At 54.5% G+C, this 19,405-nt stretch overlaps 3 protein-coding genes across 3 annotated transcripts; 1 reads left to right on the plus strand and 2 right to left on the minus strand.

Moving 5' to 3' along the window:
- On the minus strand, positions 1 to 1,068 carry HOXD12 (homeobox D12). The gene is made up of 2 exons (XM_068408225.1): positions 507 to 1,068; positions 1 to 239 (listed from the first exon to the last, which is right to left on the minus strand). Exons 1-2 carry the CDS (start codon positions 1,066 to 1,068, stop codon positions 1 to 3), a joined length of 801 nt encoding a protein of 266 aa, XP_068264326.1.
- Positions 1,069 to 6,835: 5,767 nt separating this feature from the next.
- On the minus strand, positions 6,836 to 8,580 carry HOXD13 (homeobox D13). The gene is made up of 2 exons (XM_068408145.1): positions 7,875 to 8,580; positions 6,836 to 7,086 (listed from the first exon to the last, which is right to left on the minus strand). The coding sequence occupies exons 1-2, from the start codon at positions 8,578 to 8,580 to the stop codon at positions 6,836 to 6,838; spliced, it is 957 nt and encodes a 318-aa protein (XP_068264246.1).
- A 7,242-nt stretch (positions 8,581 to 15,822) lies between these two features.
- Positions 15,823 to 18,922, plus strand: EVX2 (even-skipped homeobox 2). The gene is made up of 3 exons (XM_068408213.1): positions 15,823 to 16,246; positions 17,382 to 17,638; positions 18,269 to 18,922. Exons 1-3 carry the CDS (start codon positions 15,823 to 15,825, stop codon positions 18,920 to 18,922), a joined length of 1,335 nt encoding a protein of 444 aa, XP_068264314.1.
- The last annotated feature ends 483 nt before the right edge of the window (positions 18,923 to 19,405 follow it).

Genomic DNA, 19,405 nt, shown 5'->3' on the forward strand with positions numbered 1-19,405 from the left:
CTAGTACATAGAAAGCGCCTGCTCTCGCATTACTACTCTTTTCTTTTTCATCCGCCGGTTCTGAAACCAAATTTTAACTTGCTGATCGCTTAAATTCAGTCTGTTTGATAGTTCTTTCCTCTTCTGTCGGTTAATAAACTCATTGAGGAGAAACTCGTTTTCCAATTCAGCAATTTGTTGTTTTGTGTAAGGTTTCCGTTTCTTTCTTGATCTCCCCTGGGTGGGGCACCAAGGCAAACCTACAACAAACACGTCGATAATTTAGTGGATCAGGTCTGGGTATTAAAGAGAATATGCAAAAAACCCCGCAAGACAACAGGGGTAAACTAAGTCGGCAAATCGGGCAAAGCACATCTGACAGCACAATTCCTATCTACCTCCGAGTCGGATTAAGCGATTATCGCTCCAAATGGTTTACAGGGGGTTTACAAAGCAATTACAGGCATCTCTTAGAAAGCAAGTATCGCTAGGTCGCCTCTAACTAAAGCGAGATATTTAAGGCATACCATCCTGCACTGAAGGTCTGAGGCATGACTGGACTGCTGCGGGCTGAACTGTCAGGTTCAAGTTGACGGAATTCTTGATCTCCTCCTTTAGGCTGGAAGTGCAGGAATTCACTTCAAAAAGAGCAGCCGAGCCATGCAAACTTCTCTGCAGGCTCGAGTGGTCATACTTTACGGGCTTTAAGTTGGCTGCGTGAGTAACAGTTGGGTCATTTGCAAAAGATTGCCTCTGCCTGCATCTCTCCTCTTGTTTGGAGCTCGCATCGTGGGCGTAATATTTATTGTTGTCTTCCAGGCACTCTTTGTTGCCGTTGGAGCTGATGTTGATTGGAACGGAGCCGGGGAGGTAAGGCTGCGCCGCGCCGCTGAACGCGTGGCTCTGCGGCTGGGCTGCGCACGAACTTGAGCAAGTCCAGGGGATCGAGCTCCGGGGGTAGGAAATGGTGGGCAGAGCCGCCAATTGACTGCCATTAGCCCGCAAATTAGGAAAATAAAAGGAATCTGGAGATTGCAAATTCAAGAGAGAACCAACGTAGCCAGATCTGTAGAGACTGCGATCACACATTTCCAACAAAGGACTTCAGCTGTTCTTACAGCAGTATTTAGTTACAACAGGGAATAAGCGGAAAGCCTGAAACGATTGGACGAAACTTTGCAGACAGGTTCTTCAAAGCCGGTAATTTCAGCACCGCCTCCAGCCACTGAGCCACAGAGTCGTGTCCCCCCCCTTTTTTTTTCTTCTTCCCCTTCCCCCCCCCTTTTAAAAAGTCTTATGATAACACTTGAAATATGAAAATACCGAGCTCGCAAGGGGGAGGGGAAAACATGGTCTCCGCTTCTATAAAAGCGGCCCCCCGGCTGGCAAAGCTGCGGCGCTAGCCGAAAGATGAGGCGAAAACAAACATCTGCAGAGCTGTGGAGGGGACAGTGCAGTCCCGGGCGCAGCCCCCGGCTCGCCTGTCCCCCTGGGCTGGCAACAGCCCCGGGGCCAACCGCCATGCACCGGGCAGCTGCCGGGGCGAAAACTACACCCACGGTAAGGGTGTACACCGCGGGCTGGGAACAACCTACTATGTCTCCTTCCCACTTGTTTAGGGCACACGTATGTATCGCTGCCCCTGTACAGACGAGTACACCTTGTGCGTGTGTGTGCCCAGAACGCATATTTTGCCCGTTTTATACGCGCGTTTGTTTAAATCGTGAGCAACATGATATGCATCTGCATATGCTTGCAATTAAAATCTTAATTGGTCGGATATTACCAGGATCGTCCTTCTGGTATACTAATGACCAGTATTCTCTTAGGTCCGCACGTCTGCCCTTTTTACCCCTTTTACCTTTCATCCTCGCTCCGAAGAGACGATAAGTTTTTAAACAGCGCTTCTAAAACTCGGCGTTTATTTTGTCTTTAAAATACAATCAATCAAACATCAACAAACCGAGACTAATAACAGCAACAACACAGAACAGAAACAGAAGAAAATGCCCGGGTCTGCTCTACAGCAGAGAGGATGTGAGTGCAGCGGTGGGAAGAGGAGAGGCGGCCTCAGCTGGGTACCCCGCTGCTATCCCCCAAGTTGTGTATGAGGAATTTTTCTTCCCTGACAGGAAAATTACCCGTTACAGTGTTATTTTGAGGGGTTATACATATTTTTACGTTTTTGAGAGAACAAACAAGAGCCTCATTTTATCACTTCCATTTTCCCTGTAGTACGAACAAAATCATATCCGAGAGCATCCTCACGGTAGGTTGCTCGTCTCCTGTCCCAAACCGGACGGGTCGGGAGACAGTGTGCTTCCCACGGAGGCAAGCCGAGGCCCCGTGTGCTGCACCGGGCCCAGCGGCCGGTCGCCTCAGGGAAAAGCACCCCGCCAGAGCCTGGCCGAGCTCCGAGAGGGCCGCGGGCACCGCGCCCCAGACTGTCCCCGACACCGCCACCCCACAGCCCGCGGGAGACTTCAGAGGCCCATGGCCCATCCGTCACTCGGACCAGGCGTTTCTGTCCTCGGCCTCTTTTCCAAGAGGATCTCCCGTGGTCTGAGCGAGCGCAGCTTCAAGCAAAGCCTTAATGCCACGACTTCACCACATTCATTCCTTCGTTTAAAAACTCGAACCTAGTTAACAGGTAGGGTTAATTTTCCGTGTTATTGTCCTGTTAATCATAGGTTTAATCTTGGTTTTATTTCTACGCCGAGATCAGAGACGCTACCCCTCTTGACATTTTCCTAATCAAATTCATCTTTCTGTTTAATGGGAAATTGGGGTAAATTCTGCAGTAATTTCATTGCCCTGGAAGAAATCTTTAAATGATTGCTCTCTCCTAGACCACACAGGACCACACAAGCACCGCTGGAGGATATTACTGACCACTGCCTTTAATTTTTATTGTTTGAGTTATGTCTACCAATTGAGTCTCCCCCTTATTAGCTTATTTGTTTTCTGCTTTTTTTCTCCCCAAGAGGATGGGTAATACTTTCTTTTCATAATCGCCTTTTACGAAAAAGCTGACTCTGATTTTCGGTTCTCGGAAGACAGAAGGAACATTTTGTGTTCAAAGACTATATTTTTGCCCGCAATAAACACAAGAAATGGATGTGAGTTCCCAGTTACCGGAAAGAAAGGTGACACTTCAAACTAACTTTTATGGTGTTAGAGAAAACAGAGCTTTTAATTAATGCTCAACTCATCTGTAATTGCTAATTAATACCGCGGAAAAAAAATTAAAAGCAAAATCTCGAGTCGCTGGAGACACTCAGAGCTGCGGAAAGCGATGTTTATGTTTAAATCTATAGGGAAAAGGACTGACAGAAACATCTTGTTCCCGGGGGGGCCGGCCGTGCCGCGATGCGGAGAGCCGCGGACGAACTTGTGCTGTTTTTTCCAGCCGCAGCCGGCTTCTGGTTTGGGGGGCGGCGTTTTAATGCCGCGGGTGTCCCCCTGCCTGTGTCTGCACAGGAAATATCACCGCTGAGGAACAGGGCGACCCGGAGGGCTGCTTTCACACGCTCCTTTCCGCTCTTTTTTTTTGTTTGTTTGTTTTTGGTTTTGTTTTTGTTTTTTTTTGTTTTTAAATAGGCAACCGGATCGGCTTGAACATCAGAGCTGACCACACGCTATAATTTCACTGGCATAGACTTCCAGTTTACAGACGAAGTTTGCTCTGCGTGTGACCGAGCCGTCTCCCTCGTTCATTTATCACTCGGAAACGCGGCTCCCGAAGCGAGGTGGCGGCTCCCCCTGCCTATGCCGGGGGTTGTCCAGGAGATGGCAGGATTGCCTCAGACATGGCTGGGAAATCGCGCTGCCCTGCAGGAGCCAAGCTCCATGGTCGCTGCGGGGCCGGCGAGCCGGCCGGCCTGCAATGCATCATTGTGCCACTGCGCATTTGCGATTCACTTTGTCGAGGTACTTATTAATTATCTGTAATAATGCGCGCTATATTTCAGGCAAACCATGATGCCTTTTTCTCTAAAGACGGACGGCTGTGCCGGGCTGCAGCTGGAGCGCGGAGCGGGGAGCGCCGGGACCCGGCCGGGTCCGTACGTCCTGGGAAGAGCCCAGGCTGTGGGCACGGGGATTTTTGAATAACGCCCGTCAACGCTCCAGCTCCAGGCTCAGGAAACCCTTTTAACCGGCACTGGTAGGTGGACGGGCTGAAGTGCCCCTGCCCGCAGCCCTGGCCTCGCCTTCCTCCTGGCTGTAGCTGCTGGTTTCTTAATGTGTCTGCACGTTGTTACGAAATTAAAAGGCGACTCCTCTCCATCTGGTACCGATTTGCCAGACAGTTCGGGTTTCCTCCTGCCCTGGGAAGGGAGCTTTGGTCGTGGCAAAGCTGCATCTTCTGAGAGCCCGGGGACCGGCCAAGCCAAAGGTTAAGCCCGGAAGGAGGAAGGGAACAGCCCGCGACGGCTCCGCGGCCGGGAGACAAGAGCTCTGGCAGTGCCCGGCCTCCCGCCTGCGCGGGACGTCACCGGGAGGAAAAACTTCTCTAGAATTAACAGGACCGAAGTATGTGTGGTTGGGGGGGAGGGAGAGGTGCCAAAGGGGGGGGGAAAGAATTTAAAACATTCAGAAAAATGTTTTACAGGCTGCATCAGCAGAGAGGGCTGTTCCAGGTACTTAAGTGATGTGCCCCACAAGTCTCCCCTTTTTTCCAGAATCAAACAAAAATGCACTTTGCGACAAAATCTGGAAAGCTCCGAAATGGATTTTTTTCGTCCTTTCGGGAAAAAGAAACGCCTCAAAAGCCGTGAAGTGCAAGCGGAAGAGAAAGGGGAAGGAAGAGGGCGGAGGAGGCGGAAGATAACTCCCCGCTGGAGCCAGCTCGTTGCGGACCGAAAGGGGGGGAGCCGCCCCTGGCCGGCCGCCCCCGCCGCCGCGGAGCCCCGCCGGGACACCGGCAAGTGCCGGGCCCGGCTTGGGAAGGGAGAACAAAGGGGCGCCGGGCCGCCCTGGGCCGCCGGGCACCGCGCAGGCAGGGCCGGGCTCCACGGGGAAACAGGAACGACAGGCTCTCCCCTGCCTACCACCCCGGGTATTTCTCGCCCAGTAGCATTTCTTTCTCCAAAAAAAAAACTTTCCCCAGCGGGCGTTCTCGGATACGCCTTTCCCTTCTTTAACGCGCCTCGCATCGTATCTACCGCTACTTTCCCAAGAACCGCGTCCTAAAAGTGGCCCTGAGAAGATCCCAGGCAAGCCTGGAGCCTGCGAAACGCCCTGCTGCAAAAAGAAGGCGAATTTCTTCCTCTCTTTTTATATATATCGAAAAGAAATCGTTTTATTAAAACGGTTCAGGAACAGTTTGGCAACATCGTTTAACAGCTTGGAAGTTCAGCCCATATTTCCAACACAAAGTAAACGCAGACTTCAAGACGAGAAAAGGAAAAGATATGGTTTATAGGAAATAGTCTTACCGTATGTCTTACCCACATACACTGGTAATAAAAGTGTTTAGAGCAATAGTATATTATAATAAATAATACTAGTTCGGAACCCACACATTTTAATAATTAGACGAGGCACATTAACAGAGAGGATATCGCTTCTCTCTCCTGGTAGTTGACTAGCGTGTCTGATCACACTGTGTATATCATAACATGCACACTAGGTTTAAAACAACAAAAAAGTCGATAAAATCCTAGCCTTTCGGCCTATATAAATTATGGCATCTTTTGAAATTCCTTATTTATTGCTTCTATCATTAACACCCGTTTATTTTTGTAAATTAAAAGTTAGCGGTGAACTTCACTTCTCCGACCAGGAGGGTTTTTTAGGCGCCGTGGAGGGAGGAAGGAGAAGAATCTTGTGCTTGTCCGGACACACAGGCTAGAGCGGACATTTTACTCAAGGTCTGCGCAGGTTTATACACACCTCTGCAGCGGCAGCCTCTCCCCTGGCTGCAGGACGAGCCGGCCCAGCAGTCCCGCCGAAAACGCTTCCCCGGGGCGCCCGGACTTGCTCCTCTGCGGAGCGCCCAGACGCGCAGCCTCGCGGCCACCAGCGCCCGACCCGGCCCCAAACGCTCCTTCCCGGGACAGGCGGCTCCTTTTTCAACCAGGGAATATGAAATCATGCCACTGAAAAGGAAACCGCAAAAAAACAAAAAAAAAAACAAAAAAACCCACAAACCCAAAAAACCGCCAAAGAAAACCAACCACCCAAACCTGCGGAAGTAGGGAACGCGGTGGGTCATGCCTGGGACTGTGCTTTGCGTCCCGCAATAGCTCGGAGAGATTCTCCCTCCCTCGAAAAAGCAAATAAAAATCCGGCTGCAGACGTTACCCCTCCACGCAATTCACAATTCTCTCCGGGTCCCGGTGGGCTCGGCGGGTTTTGGCAGCAGCTGGGCGCTGCTACGGGTCCGGACTCCGGCTTTCTTGCATTTTCCGATTGATTTTTCTTTTTTCCGCTCGCGTGTTTTGAAGTTTACGATACCAAATCAAAACTGACACTTTTTGGCACTGGCTGTTGTTCAGAGAAAAAAAAAATTACAGAAAACCCCCCAAAGAGTTAAGCATTTAAGAAAGTTATAACTGTAATCGTTCAACGTATTTAAATTCGTTTATACTGGCCTAGAGGGAAGAACAGAAAATATAATTAATATTAATATTATTATTATTTTCAAGAGGAAGAAACAGAACTATAATTCAAGGTTTGTCAGCACTCCCTTCCACCGAGAGAAAAACGCTGACTTTCATGGAAAACAATTTCCGAAATTTCGCCACCGCTGTAAGGAGAAAAAAAAAATTAAATATTTTTTCAAGTCTTTCCAAAAGTCTTTAGCTGGTCGTAAATCGGGTTTATATATCCATCACTGTCCACAACTAATAGATCAAGATACATTGTCTTTCAGTTTGGAGACTATTTTCTTATCCTTCACCCTCCTGTTTTGAAACCAAATGGTAACTTGTCTCTCAGACAGGTTTGTGGCTGCCGATATCCTTCGCCTCTTGTCCTTGTTAATGAACTTGTTAACGGCATATTCATTCTCGAGTTCTTTAAGCTGCAGTTTTGTGTACGGCACTCGCTTCTTCCTCCCACGCCGGTAGACACACATATCGGGCTGGTTTAGTGCAACGTCCCCTATTGTAAAAGACATTATGCGAAAAATTAGAATTTTATTACAGGCGTTTAAAGCTTAACCGATACTTGTTGTGCACTGGTTTTCACGGGCAAATAAATAATGCCGGGTTGTTTACAGTTTATTATTATTTACACTGCCACATTATTTGCACGTTAGTAAAACACCAAAACCTTGATGGACTGTCATCACTTTTCAGGCATGCATCGCTGGCGAGCGTGCAAGACGCGGGGGCATTGGCTGGGGGGCCGAGAGCGGGTCAGTGCTGGCAGCGCACACACAGAAATCGCTTTGGTGTGCATTTCCCCGGGTTTGTTTGCATGTGGTTTGTTCCTGTGTGCCCTCACTACTCGCAATCTTTTAAGTGCTCTGGGGCCGGGTCAATCGCCAGCCGGAGAGGCAGAGGAGCACAAGATTTCCAGCCACCGTCCTGCAAACTGCAAACGCGAATACAAACCCGGCCACCGAGGGAAGAAGCAGGAGAAGGAGCCCGAGGCTGCCCCGGCGCCCGCGGGACGGGGGTCCGGGGCCCTGGCGCTGGGTGCAGGGGGGCTTTGGGGTTTGTCCCGCAGAGTGGAAAGCAGAGGGTGAGGTTTCTTCGGGGGCAGGTCGGGGGGAAAGGAAAAAGGAAAATCCACCATCCCCCCCCCACTCTCCGCTCTGTGCGTGGCTGTGCAGCGAGTCCACCTCGGCAGGCCGCCCCTGCAGCCCGGGGGGCGGGGGAGGGGACGGGCAGGCGGAGGAGGCGCGGGGGGGGTTTCAGCTCAGACCATTTCACTCCTTCTCGTACCTGGAAAGGACGATTTCCAAAAGTGTGAGCTCTGTGTCTGATCTTTGGCACAGTAAACCTGACTATTCCAGCCATTAGCCAGAGTCCAAGACTGATAGCCCTCCATTGATATGTATGTTTCATGTCTCGGTTCCCCAGAGCCAAACGTTGAGACCATGTCTATGTACCCAGGAACGTGCTGGTAGGGGGTTGTATAGCCCTGGTAGAAGGACACTTCCTTCGCCCTGGAGGAGACTTCATTGGCGGGGACACTCGTGCTGGTCAGACTGGAGACGTCCATGTACTTTTCCACAGGAAAGCCGCCAATGGAGGCGTGGGGGGGAGACTTCAGGGCGTTTTGCTGGATCCCAACCCCGTGGGACATCCTGCAGCTATAGTATCCATTGCCAAAGTGATACCCATAGCCGAGCGCGGGGGCGGTGGCCGGCGCGGCGGAGCCCGGGCAGTCCTTGGCCGGAGGGTCGGGCCTCGCCGCCGCCCCCGAGCGCTCCCCTCCGCCGGCGTAGGCGAACCCCGAGGCGGCGGCGGCGGCAGCGGCGGCGGCGGCCGCTCGGCCCGTGTGCGCCGCCCCGAAAACGGGCGAGGAGAGAAAATTACGGCATTGCCCGGGGGCTACGCCGCCGCCGCCGCTGCCGCCGCCGCCGCTGCTGTCGCCGCGCAGTCCGTCCATCTCCCAGCTCGCTGCTTTGCTCATGGCCTTGCACATCGCGGGCGGCGGCGGCGGCGGCTCGGTCCCCGGCCGGGCATGATGCAAATGGTTATTTGCCTCCAACAGGTTGGATCCTGGCGGTACGTTTATAAAAACGAAGTCCAGGTTGGGAGGGGGGACGGGGGTGGGGGCGGCCGGCTCCAGATTAGTTTGCCGCAGCCCGGGGGGCTGCTCATAGGCTGCCGTCGAAACATGTGACCCTCCCGCTGCCCGCACTGCCCCTTTCGCCTCGCAGCCCCTCGGTCCTCACCGACGGCGCCCCCCCCGCCCCCCTTCCCACCCCCGCCCCGCCGCCGCGCTCCCGCCCCGCCGCGGCCCCGGCGCTGCGGAGGGGTTGGGCGGGCGGGCGGCGGTGATGTCCCTCCAGACCAGCCTCGCCCCTTTCGCTTTTATCCCCCCCGCTTCCTTCTGCCCGTGGCTTCAAAAGGGCCAGCAGAGGACCCTTGGTCCACTGGCCCTTTTGAAGCCGCGGGCGAGGGTCTGACCGGATCCCCGGCGGGACCTTCCCCAGCTCATTGTGTCTGCGGCAGGGGGAAAAAAACTGACACGGTCTTTGTATCCCATCTTCCCCACCTCCCTCCTTCCCGGCGATGTATGGAGAAGAAGGGCTTTGTTACAGGAGAGAAGGGGTCCCCCGGCTCCACTGAGCTCTCGGTCCATGGGAACCTCCCCACTTAGCTCCCCAGGTATTACTTCCAGCCAGGAAAAGGCACCGGGTCTGTGCTCAGCGCAAGATGCTAAACCTGGCACTCATTAGATGTGGCTTTTTTCCCCTTGCAGTGTCAGCTCATGTCGTGGTAAGGCAGCCTAGTTAAAACTCAGCGTTTGCTTATGCTGACGGCTGTTCTGGGGGTGACTTTCCAAGACTGTGGCAAATCCTTCTGTCGTCTCTCTCGACTCTCCCGCTGAGCCGGGATGGAAATAGCAGGAGTGCGAAGAGCCGGAAATAGAGCGAGCTCCGAAGACGAGTCCCAACCCCAGCCTCAACCCCAGCCCCAGCCATAGCCCCTGCCCCTCTGGGCCGTCTCCTGTCGCTCCGCAGTTGCGTATTGCAGACATTTAACCCTCTCTCGGGCGTGGGAGGCAACAAGTTGCTGGGAAAGGCGGCAGCTCCGCGGGAGAGGGCAGGGAAACTCCACGCCCGCTGAACAGCTTATAGCTGGGACCATGTTTACTGTCCCGACGGAGGCTCAGGCGCACGAGGGAAGAGAGTCAGCCTCCGTGGAGGTGAAACTCAGTGCGGACATGATTTCGGGGCTGGGGGTGCCCTTGCTGAGAAGTCCGGGCAGGCGGTAGCGGGGTCCCCCAGGCTGGTGGGCGGCCGCGGGCGCGGAGCGGCCGAGCAAGAGCGCAGAAGGTTGCGCAGCAGCCGCCCGTCCCGCAGCCCTGCTTTGTAGCCGGTCTAATAGTCGTTGGCAGTTTCTGGAAGCGGGGTGAGAAATCACAAACGGGTGCCAGTAGTCACAGCAACAACCGGATGGCAGACACGAGTTCACGTTCATTAGCTCTAACCAGTTAATTGCTATTAATCTTTCATAATCAACTAAGAAGTGAGTCAGACGTGATTACGTGTTTCGCTCAGTTGTAAGCCGAATCAGTATTTACTATCAGGACATGAAACCCTGCATGATTAGGAAGACGCTTTGTCAAGGCTTTTGTCATACTTTTATGTCCCTGCACGCAGGTTTCAAGTGAAAACAATGCTAACACACTGAACTCCAAAGAAAAGAGAGATTTCTACTGACATCTTTCCATTTGTATTCCCATCTCCCGTTGTGTTTCCTCTTGCAATAAATGCGGTGAAACTTTCTCTCTCGTCACGACATTTTAAATAAGGCCGCCGAAAGAAAGGAGCGCCTAAAGCACAGGGTTTCGAGTTTTTGAGCTCCGTGACATCAAAGCAAACCACGGTGCAGCCGCAGCGACGCCCGCAGAGGACATCAGCTCTGCCGAGACCTCTGCTCCAGCGAAGGCCCCTCGGTGTCCCAGAAAACTGTGACTTTGGGCAGGTTTATGACCAACAACTTCAATTCCATAATGAGCCGTTTTGTGCAGGGTGTAGAAAACAGCACTGCCTTGCACGGCAGGATATTATGCACACGAATAAAAATAATGAGCTCATGAGCCAAGGTCGGATCTTTGAGAGTATCCGCCCAGTTTACAAGTGGCAGGACGCGTCCCGCACCCCCAGCCCCGAGGGCCGTGCAGGGTGCCGCGCTACGGCCCCGGCCCCGGAGCAGTGCGTCGCCTCCTCTGCCTGGGGAGGACAGTCCCCATCGAGACTTCACTCCGCGGCAGGCAGGGAGACGTGCCGCGCTTGCCGGGCCTCTGCCTGAGGGACAGTCCTGGCCTTTCCCCGGCCTCGGTTCCGCGGGTGCCCAGCGCCCCGCGGAGCCGCGTTGCATTTTCCATTGACACATTGCACGGGAATCTCCATAGCACACGAACTAGATAACATCGCTGCAGAAAGTGGCTGTATTCTGCCCGCGAAAAGTCTTTCCTCCCCCCGCCTTGAAATTATCTAATTTCCTCAAATACATTTGCCATGATTTAACACAGTTAGGGCTCCACTCAAGCTTTTAGCACAGGCTTTTATTATTTGCTGACTGTCCTCCTCCTGGTCTCTCCCAGGAAAAACAACCTAGTTTTTTCATCACCTTCCTGGCCAGAATTTGCCGATGGTAACCCTGTCTTTAGGAAGTTGCTTCTCTTGTTAGTGTTTGCTGTAGGAAAAAAAAAAAAGGTCGTCCAGGACAAACGGAGAACGCAAACTAACAGGAAAACAATCGATTTATACTTCCCCCATGCCCACTGCGTTCCGCTGTTACCTTTTAACTTGCGTGGACTTTTCATAGCTAAACAGAACAGAAGAGCTTTCATTTTCCCCTACCTCTTTTTTTAAAAAAAGCCAGTTACGATAATGAAAAGCTTTAACACCAACGCGGGGAAAATAGTTAAACTATTTTTTTTCCTCCAGTTCTGTGCCACAGCTTCTCATCTCCTTATTTACTTCAGCCTTAAAGAATCCATTTCGAGTAGGAGAAAGTTTTCTCCCTGCGTGGCCGCGGTGCAACGCTTACGGGCGGCCGAGCACTGCGGTCGTTGAACTTGAGCTCTCGGGTCACGGGCTGGTGCTGGCCGCTCCCTGACTCCCACCTCCGCTCTGAAGCAGCGCGGGGACCTCGGGGACCCTGACCTGGGACGGGCTCGCCGACCTGCCGCAGCTGCCACCTAAAACGAAACATCGGCCGAGTAGCTTTGGGGCACAGTAACGCTTTATCGTTTAAATTAAAACCTGTTCGTGTGCAAGGGCAGCCCCAACAGACATCGTGTAACCATTAACCTCGCACAGCGAGCGCCCGGGGGATCTCAGCCTGGGTAGCGTGGGGAGGGACGGTGCTGCGGGGCCCGCGTGACTCGGGGACACGCTGGGGTCGCGTCTTTCACCGCTCTCTGGTGACGTTTCACGGAGGAACACGGTTGAACACGCAGGTAGACACCCCGAGGCTGGCCCTACACTTGTATGACGGCCTGAGGCAGAGGGGAGACTCGAGGATGAGTGGAGCGCGGTGCGTGCCGAGACATGCGGGGCAGCCGATGCGCGGGCGCGGAGCTGTGCTGCCAGACGGCCCCGGGGCGGGCAGCGCCGGAGGGCAGGGAGGGCAGTGCCGCCGTAGTGCCGCCAGGTGGCGCCGCCGTGCCTGCCGCGGGCGCTACGCTATCGCTGCGCAGTCGCTGCGCGGACCCCCGCACCGCAGGGTCCCTCGGAGCAGCCCCCGCTCCCCCGGCGCCCGCCGCGGCCCACTCCTCGCGCCCCCGCACGCCCCGGGACCAGCGCACCGCCGCCTGCTCCCAGCCCGCGGGGCGCGTCCCGGAGCCCCTGCGCTGCCGCGGATAGCCCGCCGGAGCTGCGCCCCGTCCCGGGCCCCTGTTGGCAACCTGCCCCGCCGGGGAGGAGGAAGCAGCTATTCCTGTCCGTCTTCCCAAGCACGCTCTGACTGGTGAAAATCTTGCCGAGATGTTGTTTGGCTGATTTAACACAAAGTTCATTTCCATTAAGTTGTGTGACCTCCTTTTCCCGGGTGAGATTTAATAAACGAGCACTGAAATGTTCTTTGATGCCTCGAGTAATACCTTTCAAGGTAAAAATGAAAAGAAGTTTGGCCTTAGGCCTAAGCAGTTATTTAAATTTACAAGAACAACTGAGTAAACAGCATCTAACAAAACCTCGCATATTTCGGCGGTCTCTGTAACTTCCTCCCCCTTTGCCCACTAATGTCACTGTAATGCCGGAGGTTCTTTAGGCTGAGCTCTTGGTTTTGAAGAACTATAAACATATGCCGAAAGGTTTTCAGGCTGTGCTATTCTTTTTGAAAAAAAACCGATAAACATCGATGCAGTAAATGCATCTAGTTTGCTGGGAATATAAATATCAGATGACTAGTTTATTAGTGGGTTGACGTTTTGGGGTGAATGGATTAACTGCATGGCGGGGAAAGGTTTTGTTACCTCACATCTTCTTAGTGGAAGATTATGAACGTCTTTTATGATATGCTATTTCCCTTGCATATGAATGTAGCTATATTTTAAGATACATCGTGCATAACCTAAGGTATCAGTATCATTTTAAAGGTGAAATGTGTAACATGGCACTAACAAAGACCATTCACAGCCGCACTTGCGTGTAACTTCTTTTTCTCACATTGGGGCTTTTAAAACCGTCTTTTCCATCCGCTCCGAATAACATAAAAAGCGTTCCCTCCTTTTCAGCGGGGCAGTAACATTTCTGGAGTCTCAAGTCGTGCCGCCTTTGGTTGTGTGTGCTCACGGCTGCCTCGGAGATGCAGTTTTCCAAAGAGCAAAGCCGCTCGCCCGCTACAGGCGTTAAGAAAACAGACGAGGGCGCCAAACGACAGCGATAAACCCGGCCGCGGGCTCCCGCCCCGCCTCCCGCCCCGCGGCCGCCCGCCGGGGCCGCCGCCAGCCGCCGAGCCGGGAGCGGCGGGGACAGCGGGGCTGCGGCACCCCGGCAGCGCTGCGTGCCCCCGGCCCGAGGGGCCGTGCGGTGTGGTGCCGGCCGCCGCCTACGGGGCGCCCGCTCCGCCACCGTCAGTAAGACCGGAGGTGGGGTGTAGCAGCGGGGACACCCTCCGTCCCGCCGGGAGGGCAGCGCAAAGCCCCCGTGCCCATCCCGGCCCCGGGGGGGGCGGGTTGTCGTCTGCAGCCTCTATCCGTCGCCCCGGGGCTTGCGCCCCTCCGCATCGGCCCGCTGTGCCGCCGCACCCGCGGGCGAGGAAAAGTTGATATTTACTTTTGTCTGGTTTTGGGGCTGTAAAACGCAGGACACCACAGTGCAGTCTAAATTCACATTTCAAAGGGCTGACATAAAACTCTCGTTAATGGAAGGCTGGATTTTGCAAACAACGCCTAGAATGTTTTCTAAATATTTGGTGGAATGTTTAGGGAGACTTTAGCACATTATTAAAAAAAAAAATCTGACAAGTATCCCATTTTCGAGCTATGAATCGTGCGCAAGAGCACAGGAACTTAGGAGATGTGTGTGTGACTAACGTTAGCAGGAATAGCTCTCCTCGCAAAAAATCAAACCCGAGTTTAATCACAAGAAACATTGGAGTGTTTCTCCGGGCGATGAAACTCAGATTCCCAGGGTCTAAATATTAGATGATGTGGGCGAAAAAAAATCACGGCGAGAATAAAGGTTGGGCAGCTATCGAAGCGCACTCCAGAGATGCTAACGACAAAGGATTTATCTTCGTTTAAATGGTTGCCATCAGCGTCATTATTACTAGCAAAGTTATCACTGAAGGGAGACTTCCCGACTGTCACGTCTGCCGAGCGCGGCAGCCCGTGTCCCCTGCAGCGCGGCGAGGCTGCGCCCCGCGGCACCCGGCAAAGAGCGGAGGGATGAGCTAACTGAGCAGCAGGTAACTTTGGAGAGAGAGTGCTAGAGGTGATGTCTCTGCTAGCTTGAAGCCTGTAGGCAATAAACCCCCAATCACTTATTTCTATTATTATTTTTTTAATTTTTACGTGCGTAGAGTTTATTGGCGGTGGGGAGGGAAGAAACCGGGGGCTGGAGAGGAACCTGCCGGGAGGATTAAATGGCACTGCCGCGGAGTGTTTTAATTCACGAATGCATTTAATGTCCTTCGGTTATTTCCCCCCCCCCATCATGTCGTACTACAGACAGTATTGTCCCAGAGGGGAGAAAAATCGCAGGCTAGCTTCGTCGATAAGAGGTATTATAGAAAGTAAAAAGGAGATCATATTTAAGGATGCAACGAAGAAAAATATACTAGAATTATAATATATTATAATATATTAGATTATAATAAATATTTTAATTTCCAGGCAACTGCCGTAGGTGCACGCGAACCGGTGCGTGCCGGCAGCAGCGGTCTTACAAAGTCTGGACATAAGGTTCGCGCGTGTGAGGGGGTGCGTGGGGGTGTCAGTGTAAATTCCTAAATAAAAGTACTGATGTGGTCTGGAAATGGGAGGGAAAAGTAAGGAGATATCAGCGGCAGGAAGTTCTCGGTCCTCTGGTCCTCTTCCAGCATTGCCTCGCGTTGCGATCTAAAATCCGCCTCGGAAATAATAATAAAGAAAAGCATTAGCTAATATTTAGCATGTAGTTCTGTCCGAGGACAAATGAGAAAGAAGCTGCATCATTAGGACCTAAAAGGCAACAAAACAAAAATCAGAGCATAATGATGCACCTAAATGAAGGGGGAAATGTTGCACAGCTCATTTTATTAATCAGACTGTCAATTCCACCCCAGAGGCCAAACCCCAGAGCAATTCAAGCAAGATCTGATCAAGCTAAGGACAAGAGCTTTACTCCTCACTTCTTGTCTTTCTTTCTTTCCACCTGGATATATTTGTCTGCTCTGAAGCCGCCTTCATTATCCACTGACAGGAGCTTGTATTTATTTGCTTATAAACCTGTTACAATAAATGATTATTCGAACAGCGTCATTCGTACCTTAATGACGAGCACCACTTTTTGATGAATGACATTTCGGGCTAGAAAGGATGTATGGGTCATTTTGACCAGTCATTCCGTCGCTTTGGCATCCCACAATTTTTACGCCTCCCTCAAAAAGAGATAATAATATTTAGGGACACTTGCCGGGCTGAATGTGAATTAGCCCCTGCTGCAGCTCATCATTAGTACACGACCAGCCCTGCAACTTTGACATTTTTTATAAAGCTGAGATGATGGAAAGAATAAGAAAAGAGATGATCCTGATGGAGAGAGGGCTGCACAGCCCCACAGCTGGCAAAAGGCTCTCGAATTTGTCAGACTCAGCTGGAAATGCGGTGCTGGAGGCCCTTGAAAATTCTCCGCACAGTGGTCGCCTCAGCCCGAGACTGACTGCCGCCTCCCTGCACAGCGCGATAGGGGACATCTCCGCCAAAGGCAAATTTGAAATAGACACTTTATTCAATCTTCAGCATCCGAGCAGTGAAAGCACCATCTCCTCCGAAATCCCGCCGTCTGAAAGCAGGAAGAAAATCAGCCTTTATTCCGAAGTTGCTCAAGAAGCAGATATGAACAGTGATGTGGAGGTGGGCTGCTCCGCGCTCCGCTCCCCAGCCAGCCTGACTTCCTCCCAGCTGAAGGAAAACAGTAACAAAGGTAACTCTTCCTTTATCACCTCCATCTAAGCCCCGCACTTTGCCAACCGCCTTTACAAACCAAAGTAAACCCACCTCCACCGCCAAAGTTGCTCGCCTCTGCACCGGCGCTCTCTCTTCTGCGAAGACAGAGCTCCAGGCTGTAAAATATTATTGCAATTACTGCACTATCCCGATAGCCGAGACACACTGCCCGAGCAGCTCCTCTGCGGGTGCGTGCGTGTGTGTGTGTGCATGCCCAAATCCATTGGTATGTAGATATATATCCAGAATATATGTGGGCACAAATATCCACCCACCTATATCTAGGGGAAGATTTTCTTTATTTTTCCTCGCGCTCTTGGAGCTCTCGGCGTCTCTCGAGCTGTGTACGCGTGCATATACATACATAGATTAAATTAGAGAGAGAGAGGGGGGAATGCGAGGAAACTGCCCGTATTTGTCTGTGTGTGTCTTTCTCTGTGTATATGCAACGTGCCGTCTGTGTCCAGCTCAGGGTAATTGGGCATTGTTCACTTTTCCTCTGCTTGTACCAGGGGGTTTGAGACAGCCTCGTCTCCTTCCCCATGCTTTGCGGGGCATGGTGATGGACGGTGGTTGTTATTATCGCTGTAATTGGGGAGGGGGAGCCAGGTGAGCGGTGGATTTCCTAAGGGCCACAGAGCATGCCTTTTTTTGCCAAATGCGCCAAAGAAAGGAAGGGATCCTCGACGTAACGCTGAAGAAACAAAAAATTGGCTTTTATGGCTGCTCTTATTTCGTACGTCTCAACCGAAAATAAGAACCGCAGTCGAAGGGGAAAAGGCTAGCACCGAGCCCGGGGCTCCTCGCAGCCCGGCGGAGCCGCGCCGAGCCCGGGCCCGTGCCCTCGCCCGCTCTCCCCGGGGCTCGGCTGTCCTGCAATCACCAACCGGCCCCGGTTACAGAGAATAAGGCCGTTATGAACTGACTCAATTAAAAAAAAAAACAACCCGACACCCCCCCAAATGCAACTTTATCGATTCTGTTAGCAGCAACGATTTGTAAGGGTGACAGCTGGCGCTAAGGACGGGCGCGCAGGGCCCGGCCCGGCCCGGCCGGGCGGCTCGGGGGGCAGCCCCGCCGCCCCCTCTCACCCCAGTCCGCTCGCCCCGCAGGCTACACGGAGAGCAGCTCGGCGCCCAGCACCCCCGCCGCCGCCGCCGCTCCCGCCGCCGGCATCGGCAGCCTGCACAGCGGCGGCGCGCTGGGCGGCTCGGCGGCGGGGGCCGACCAGGTGCGGCGGTACCGCACCGCCTTCACCCGCGAGCAGATCGCCCGCCTGGAGAAGGAGTTTTACCGCGAGAACTACGTGTCGCGGCCGCGGCGCTGCGAGCTGGCTGCCGCCCTCAACCTCCCCGAGACCACCATCAAGGTATGACGCGCCCCGCGCCCCGCCGAGCCGCCGCGGCCCGGGCGCAGCCCCGCCGTGCCCGGCTCCCCTGGGCCGGCTGCCGGCTTCCCTCTTTGGTTGAAGGACTCGTCGGGCCCTTAGCTGTGACCATCCCTCGTGCTCGTTTGCTGCTTCGCACCGGAAGCATTTAATTTCCTTTTAAAAAAATTATTACTATTATTATTTATTTTCCTCATCGGTTTTCATCGCGTTAGCATATTTCCTGAAGAGAGGAGGCGGCAGAAAATAAACACCACTATTAAACACGGGGGGATGAGCGCGTCGATACCGTAGAGGCATAGTCCTGCGTGGGACGGGGGAGGTGACGACTGGAAGGGAAAACTTTTATTCAGATCAAAGGCATGTCCCCCCCGGGCCGAGGGGCACCGTGCCCACCGCTCCCCTCGGCCAAGGTCACAGGCGACTGCTCCAGGCGGGAGAGGGGTCCCCTTCAAGCGACGAGGCAGCGGTGTAGCCGCGGGCCGCGCCGCGTTGGCAAAGGGTGTCGGTGGGTATCCGCCGGTGTCAGCTGCGGGAGCGGGGGCGACGGGGCGCGGAGCGGCGCGCAGTAGAGCGGAGCTGAGGCCGTGCTGTGCTTGTCTTCCCGCGCAGGTGTGGTTCCAGAACCGGCGGATGAAGGACAAGCGGCAGCGCCTGGCCATGTCCTGGCCCCACCCGGCCGACCCCAGCTTCTACACCTACATGATGACCCACGCGGCGGCCACGGGCAGCCTGCCCTATCCCTTCCACTCCCACGTCCCGCTCCACTACTACCCGCACGTCGGGGTCACCGCCGCCGCCGCCGCCGCTGCCGCCTCGGGAGCCGCCGCCGCGCCCTTCGCCACATCCATCCGCCCGCTGGACACCTTCCGCGCCCTCTCGCACCCCTACTCCCGCCCGGAGCTGCTCTGCAGCTTCCGACACCCCGGCCTCTACCAGGCGCCGGCCGCCGCCGCCGCCGGCCTCAACAGCAGCGCGGCCGCCTCGGCGGCGGCGGCGGCGGCGGCAGCGGCGGCGGCGGCGGCGGGCTCGGGGCCGCCGGGGGGCTCGGCGCCCTGCTCCTGCCTCAGCTGCCACAGCAGCCAGACGGCGGCGGCGGCGGCGGCCTCGGTGCTGGGATCGCGGGGCACGGCCGCCGCCGACTTCCCCTGCACGGCGGCGGGGCAGCGCTCCGAGAGCGGCTTCCTGCCCTACTCGGCCGCCGTGCTCAGCAAGGCCGCCGTCGCCTCGCCGGACCAGCGGGAGGAGGCGCCGCTCACCAGATAACTACCCCGGCCCGGGCCCGGGGGCGGAGGGCGTTTTGTAGTGGGGATCGGGGGAGGCCGGGTCGGGGGGCGCCCTCGGGCTCGGCCAAAAAGTTCCGTCTATTTTTTTATTGCTGACCGCCCCGCCGCGGACGGGCGCGGGGCCCGGCGGGGAGGGCGCTCCGCGGCCCATGCGCCCCCGCGGAGGCGGCCCAGCGGTGTGCGCTGCCGTGCGTGCCCGCCGCCGGGCTCCGCGGCGCTGCGGGCGGCCGGGCCGGCGGGTGCAGGGAGGGGAGCCGGCGGAAGGGAATGTGTTTCTGGCTTTTCTTTCCTTATTTTTTTTTAAAATATTATTACTATTTCTGTTTGAGTTCGACTAAATGGGAAATGTCTCGTGTATTTCTGTACGAGAAGCTGTAGCTAATGAGGCTGCCGCAGCCGGGCCAGTAACGGGAAGGGAAGTGTGAGATTGACAGGATGGGGAGAGGCATTTTTTAAGCTCACG

Source organism: Nyctibius grandis, chromosome 9 (genome assembly GCF_013368605.1).
Source record: "Nyctibius grandis isolate bNycGra1 chromosome 9, bNycGra1.pri, whole genome shotgun sequence".
In the NCBI taxonomy this organism is placed as follows: domain Eukaryota; kingdom Metazoa; phylum Chordata; class Aves; order Nyctibiiformes; family Nyctibiidae; genus Nyctibius; species Nyctibius grandis.

What these genes read in the sequence shown, in the direction of transcription:
- EVX2 (XM_068408213.1), top strand. Translation starts at nt 15,823, where the DNA reads ATGATGGAAAGAATAAGAAAAGAGATGATCCTGATGGAGAGAGGGCTG. An exon ending in GAAGGAAAACAGTAACAAAG is followed by an intron (nt 16,247 to 17,381) that starts GTAACTCTTCCT and finishes CTCGCCCCGCAG; the next exon opens with GCTACACGGAGAGCAGCTCG. An exon ending in TCCCCGAGACCACCATCAAG is followed by an intron (nt 17,639 to 18,268) that starts GTATGACGCGCC and finishes CTTCCCGCGCAG; the next exon opens with GTGTGGTTCCAGAACCGGCG.
- HOXD13 (XM_068408145.1), bottom strand. Translation starts at nt 8,580, where the DNA reads ATGTGCAAGGCCATGAGCAAAGCAGCGAGCTGGGAGATGGACGGACTG. An exon ending in TTGGAAATCGTCCTTTCCAG is followed by an intron (nt 7,087 to 7,874) that starts GTACGAGAAGGA and finishes CTTTTACAATAG; the next exon opens with GGGACGTTGCACTAAACCAG.
- HOXD12 (XM_068408225.1), bottom strand. Translation starts at nt 1,068, where the DNA reads ATGTGTGATCGCAGTCTCTACAGATCTGGCTACGTTGGTTCTCTCTTG. An exon ending in CAGACCTTCAGTGCAGGATG is followed by an intron (nt 240 to 506) that starts GTATGCCTTAAA and finishes TGTTTGTTGTAG; the next exon opens with GTTTGCCTTGGTGCCCCACC.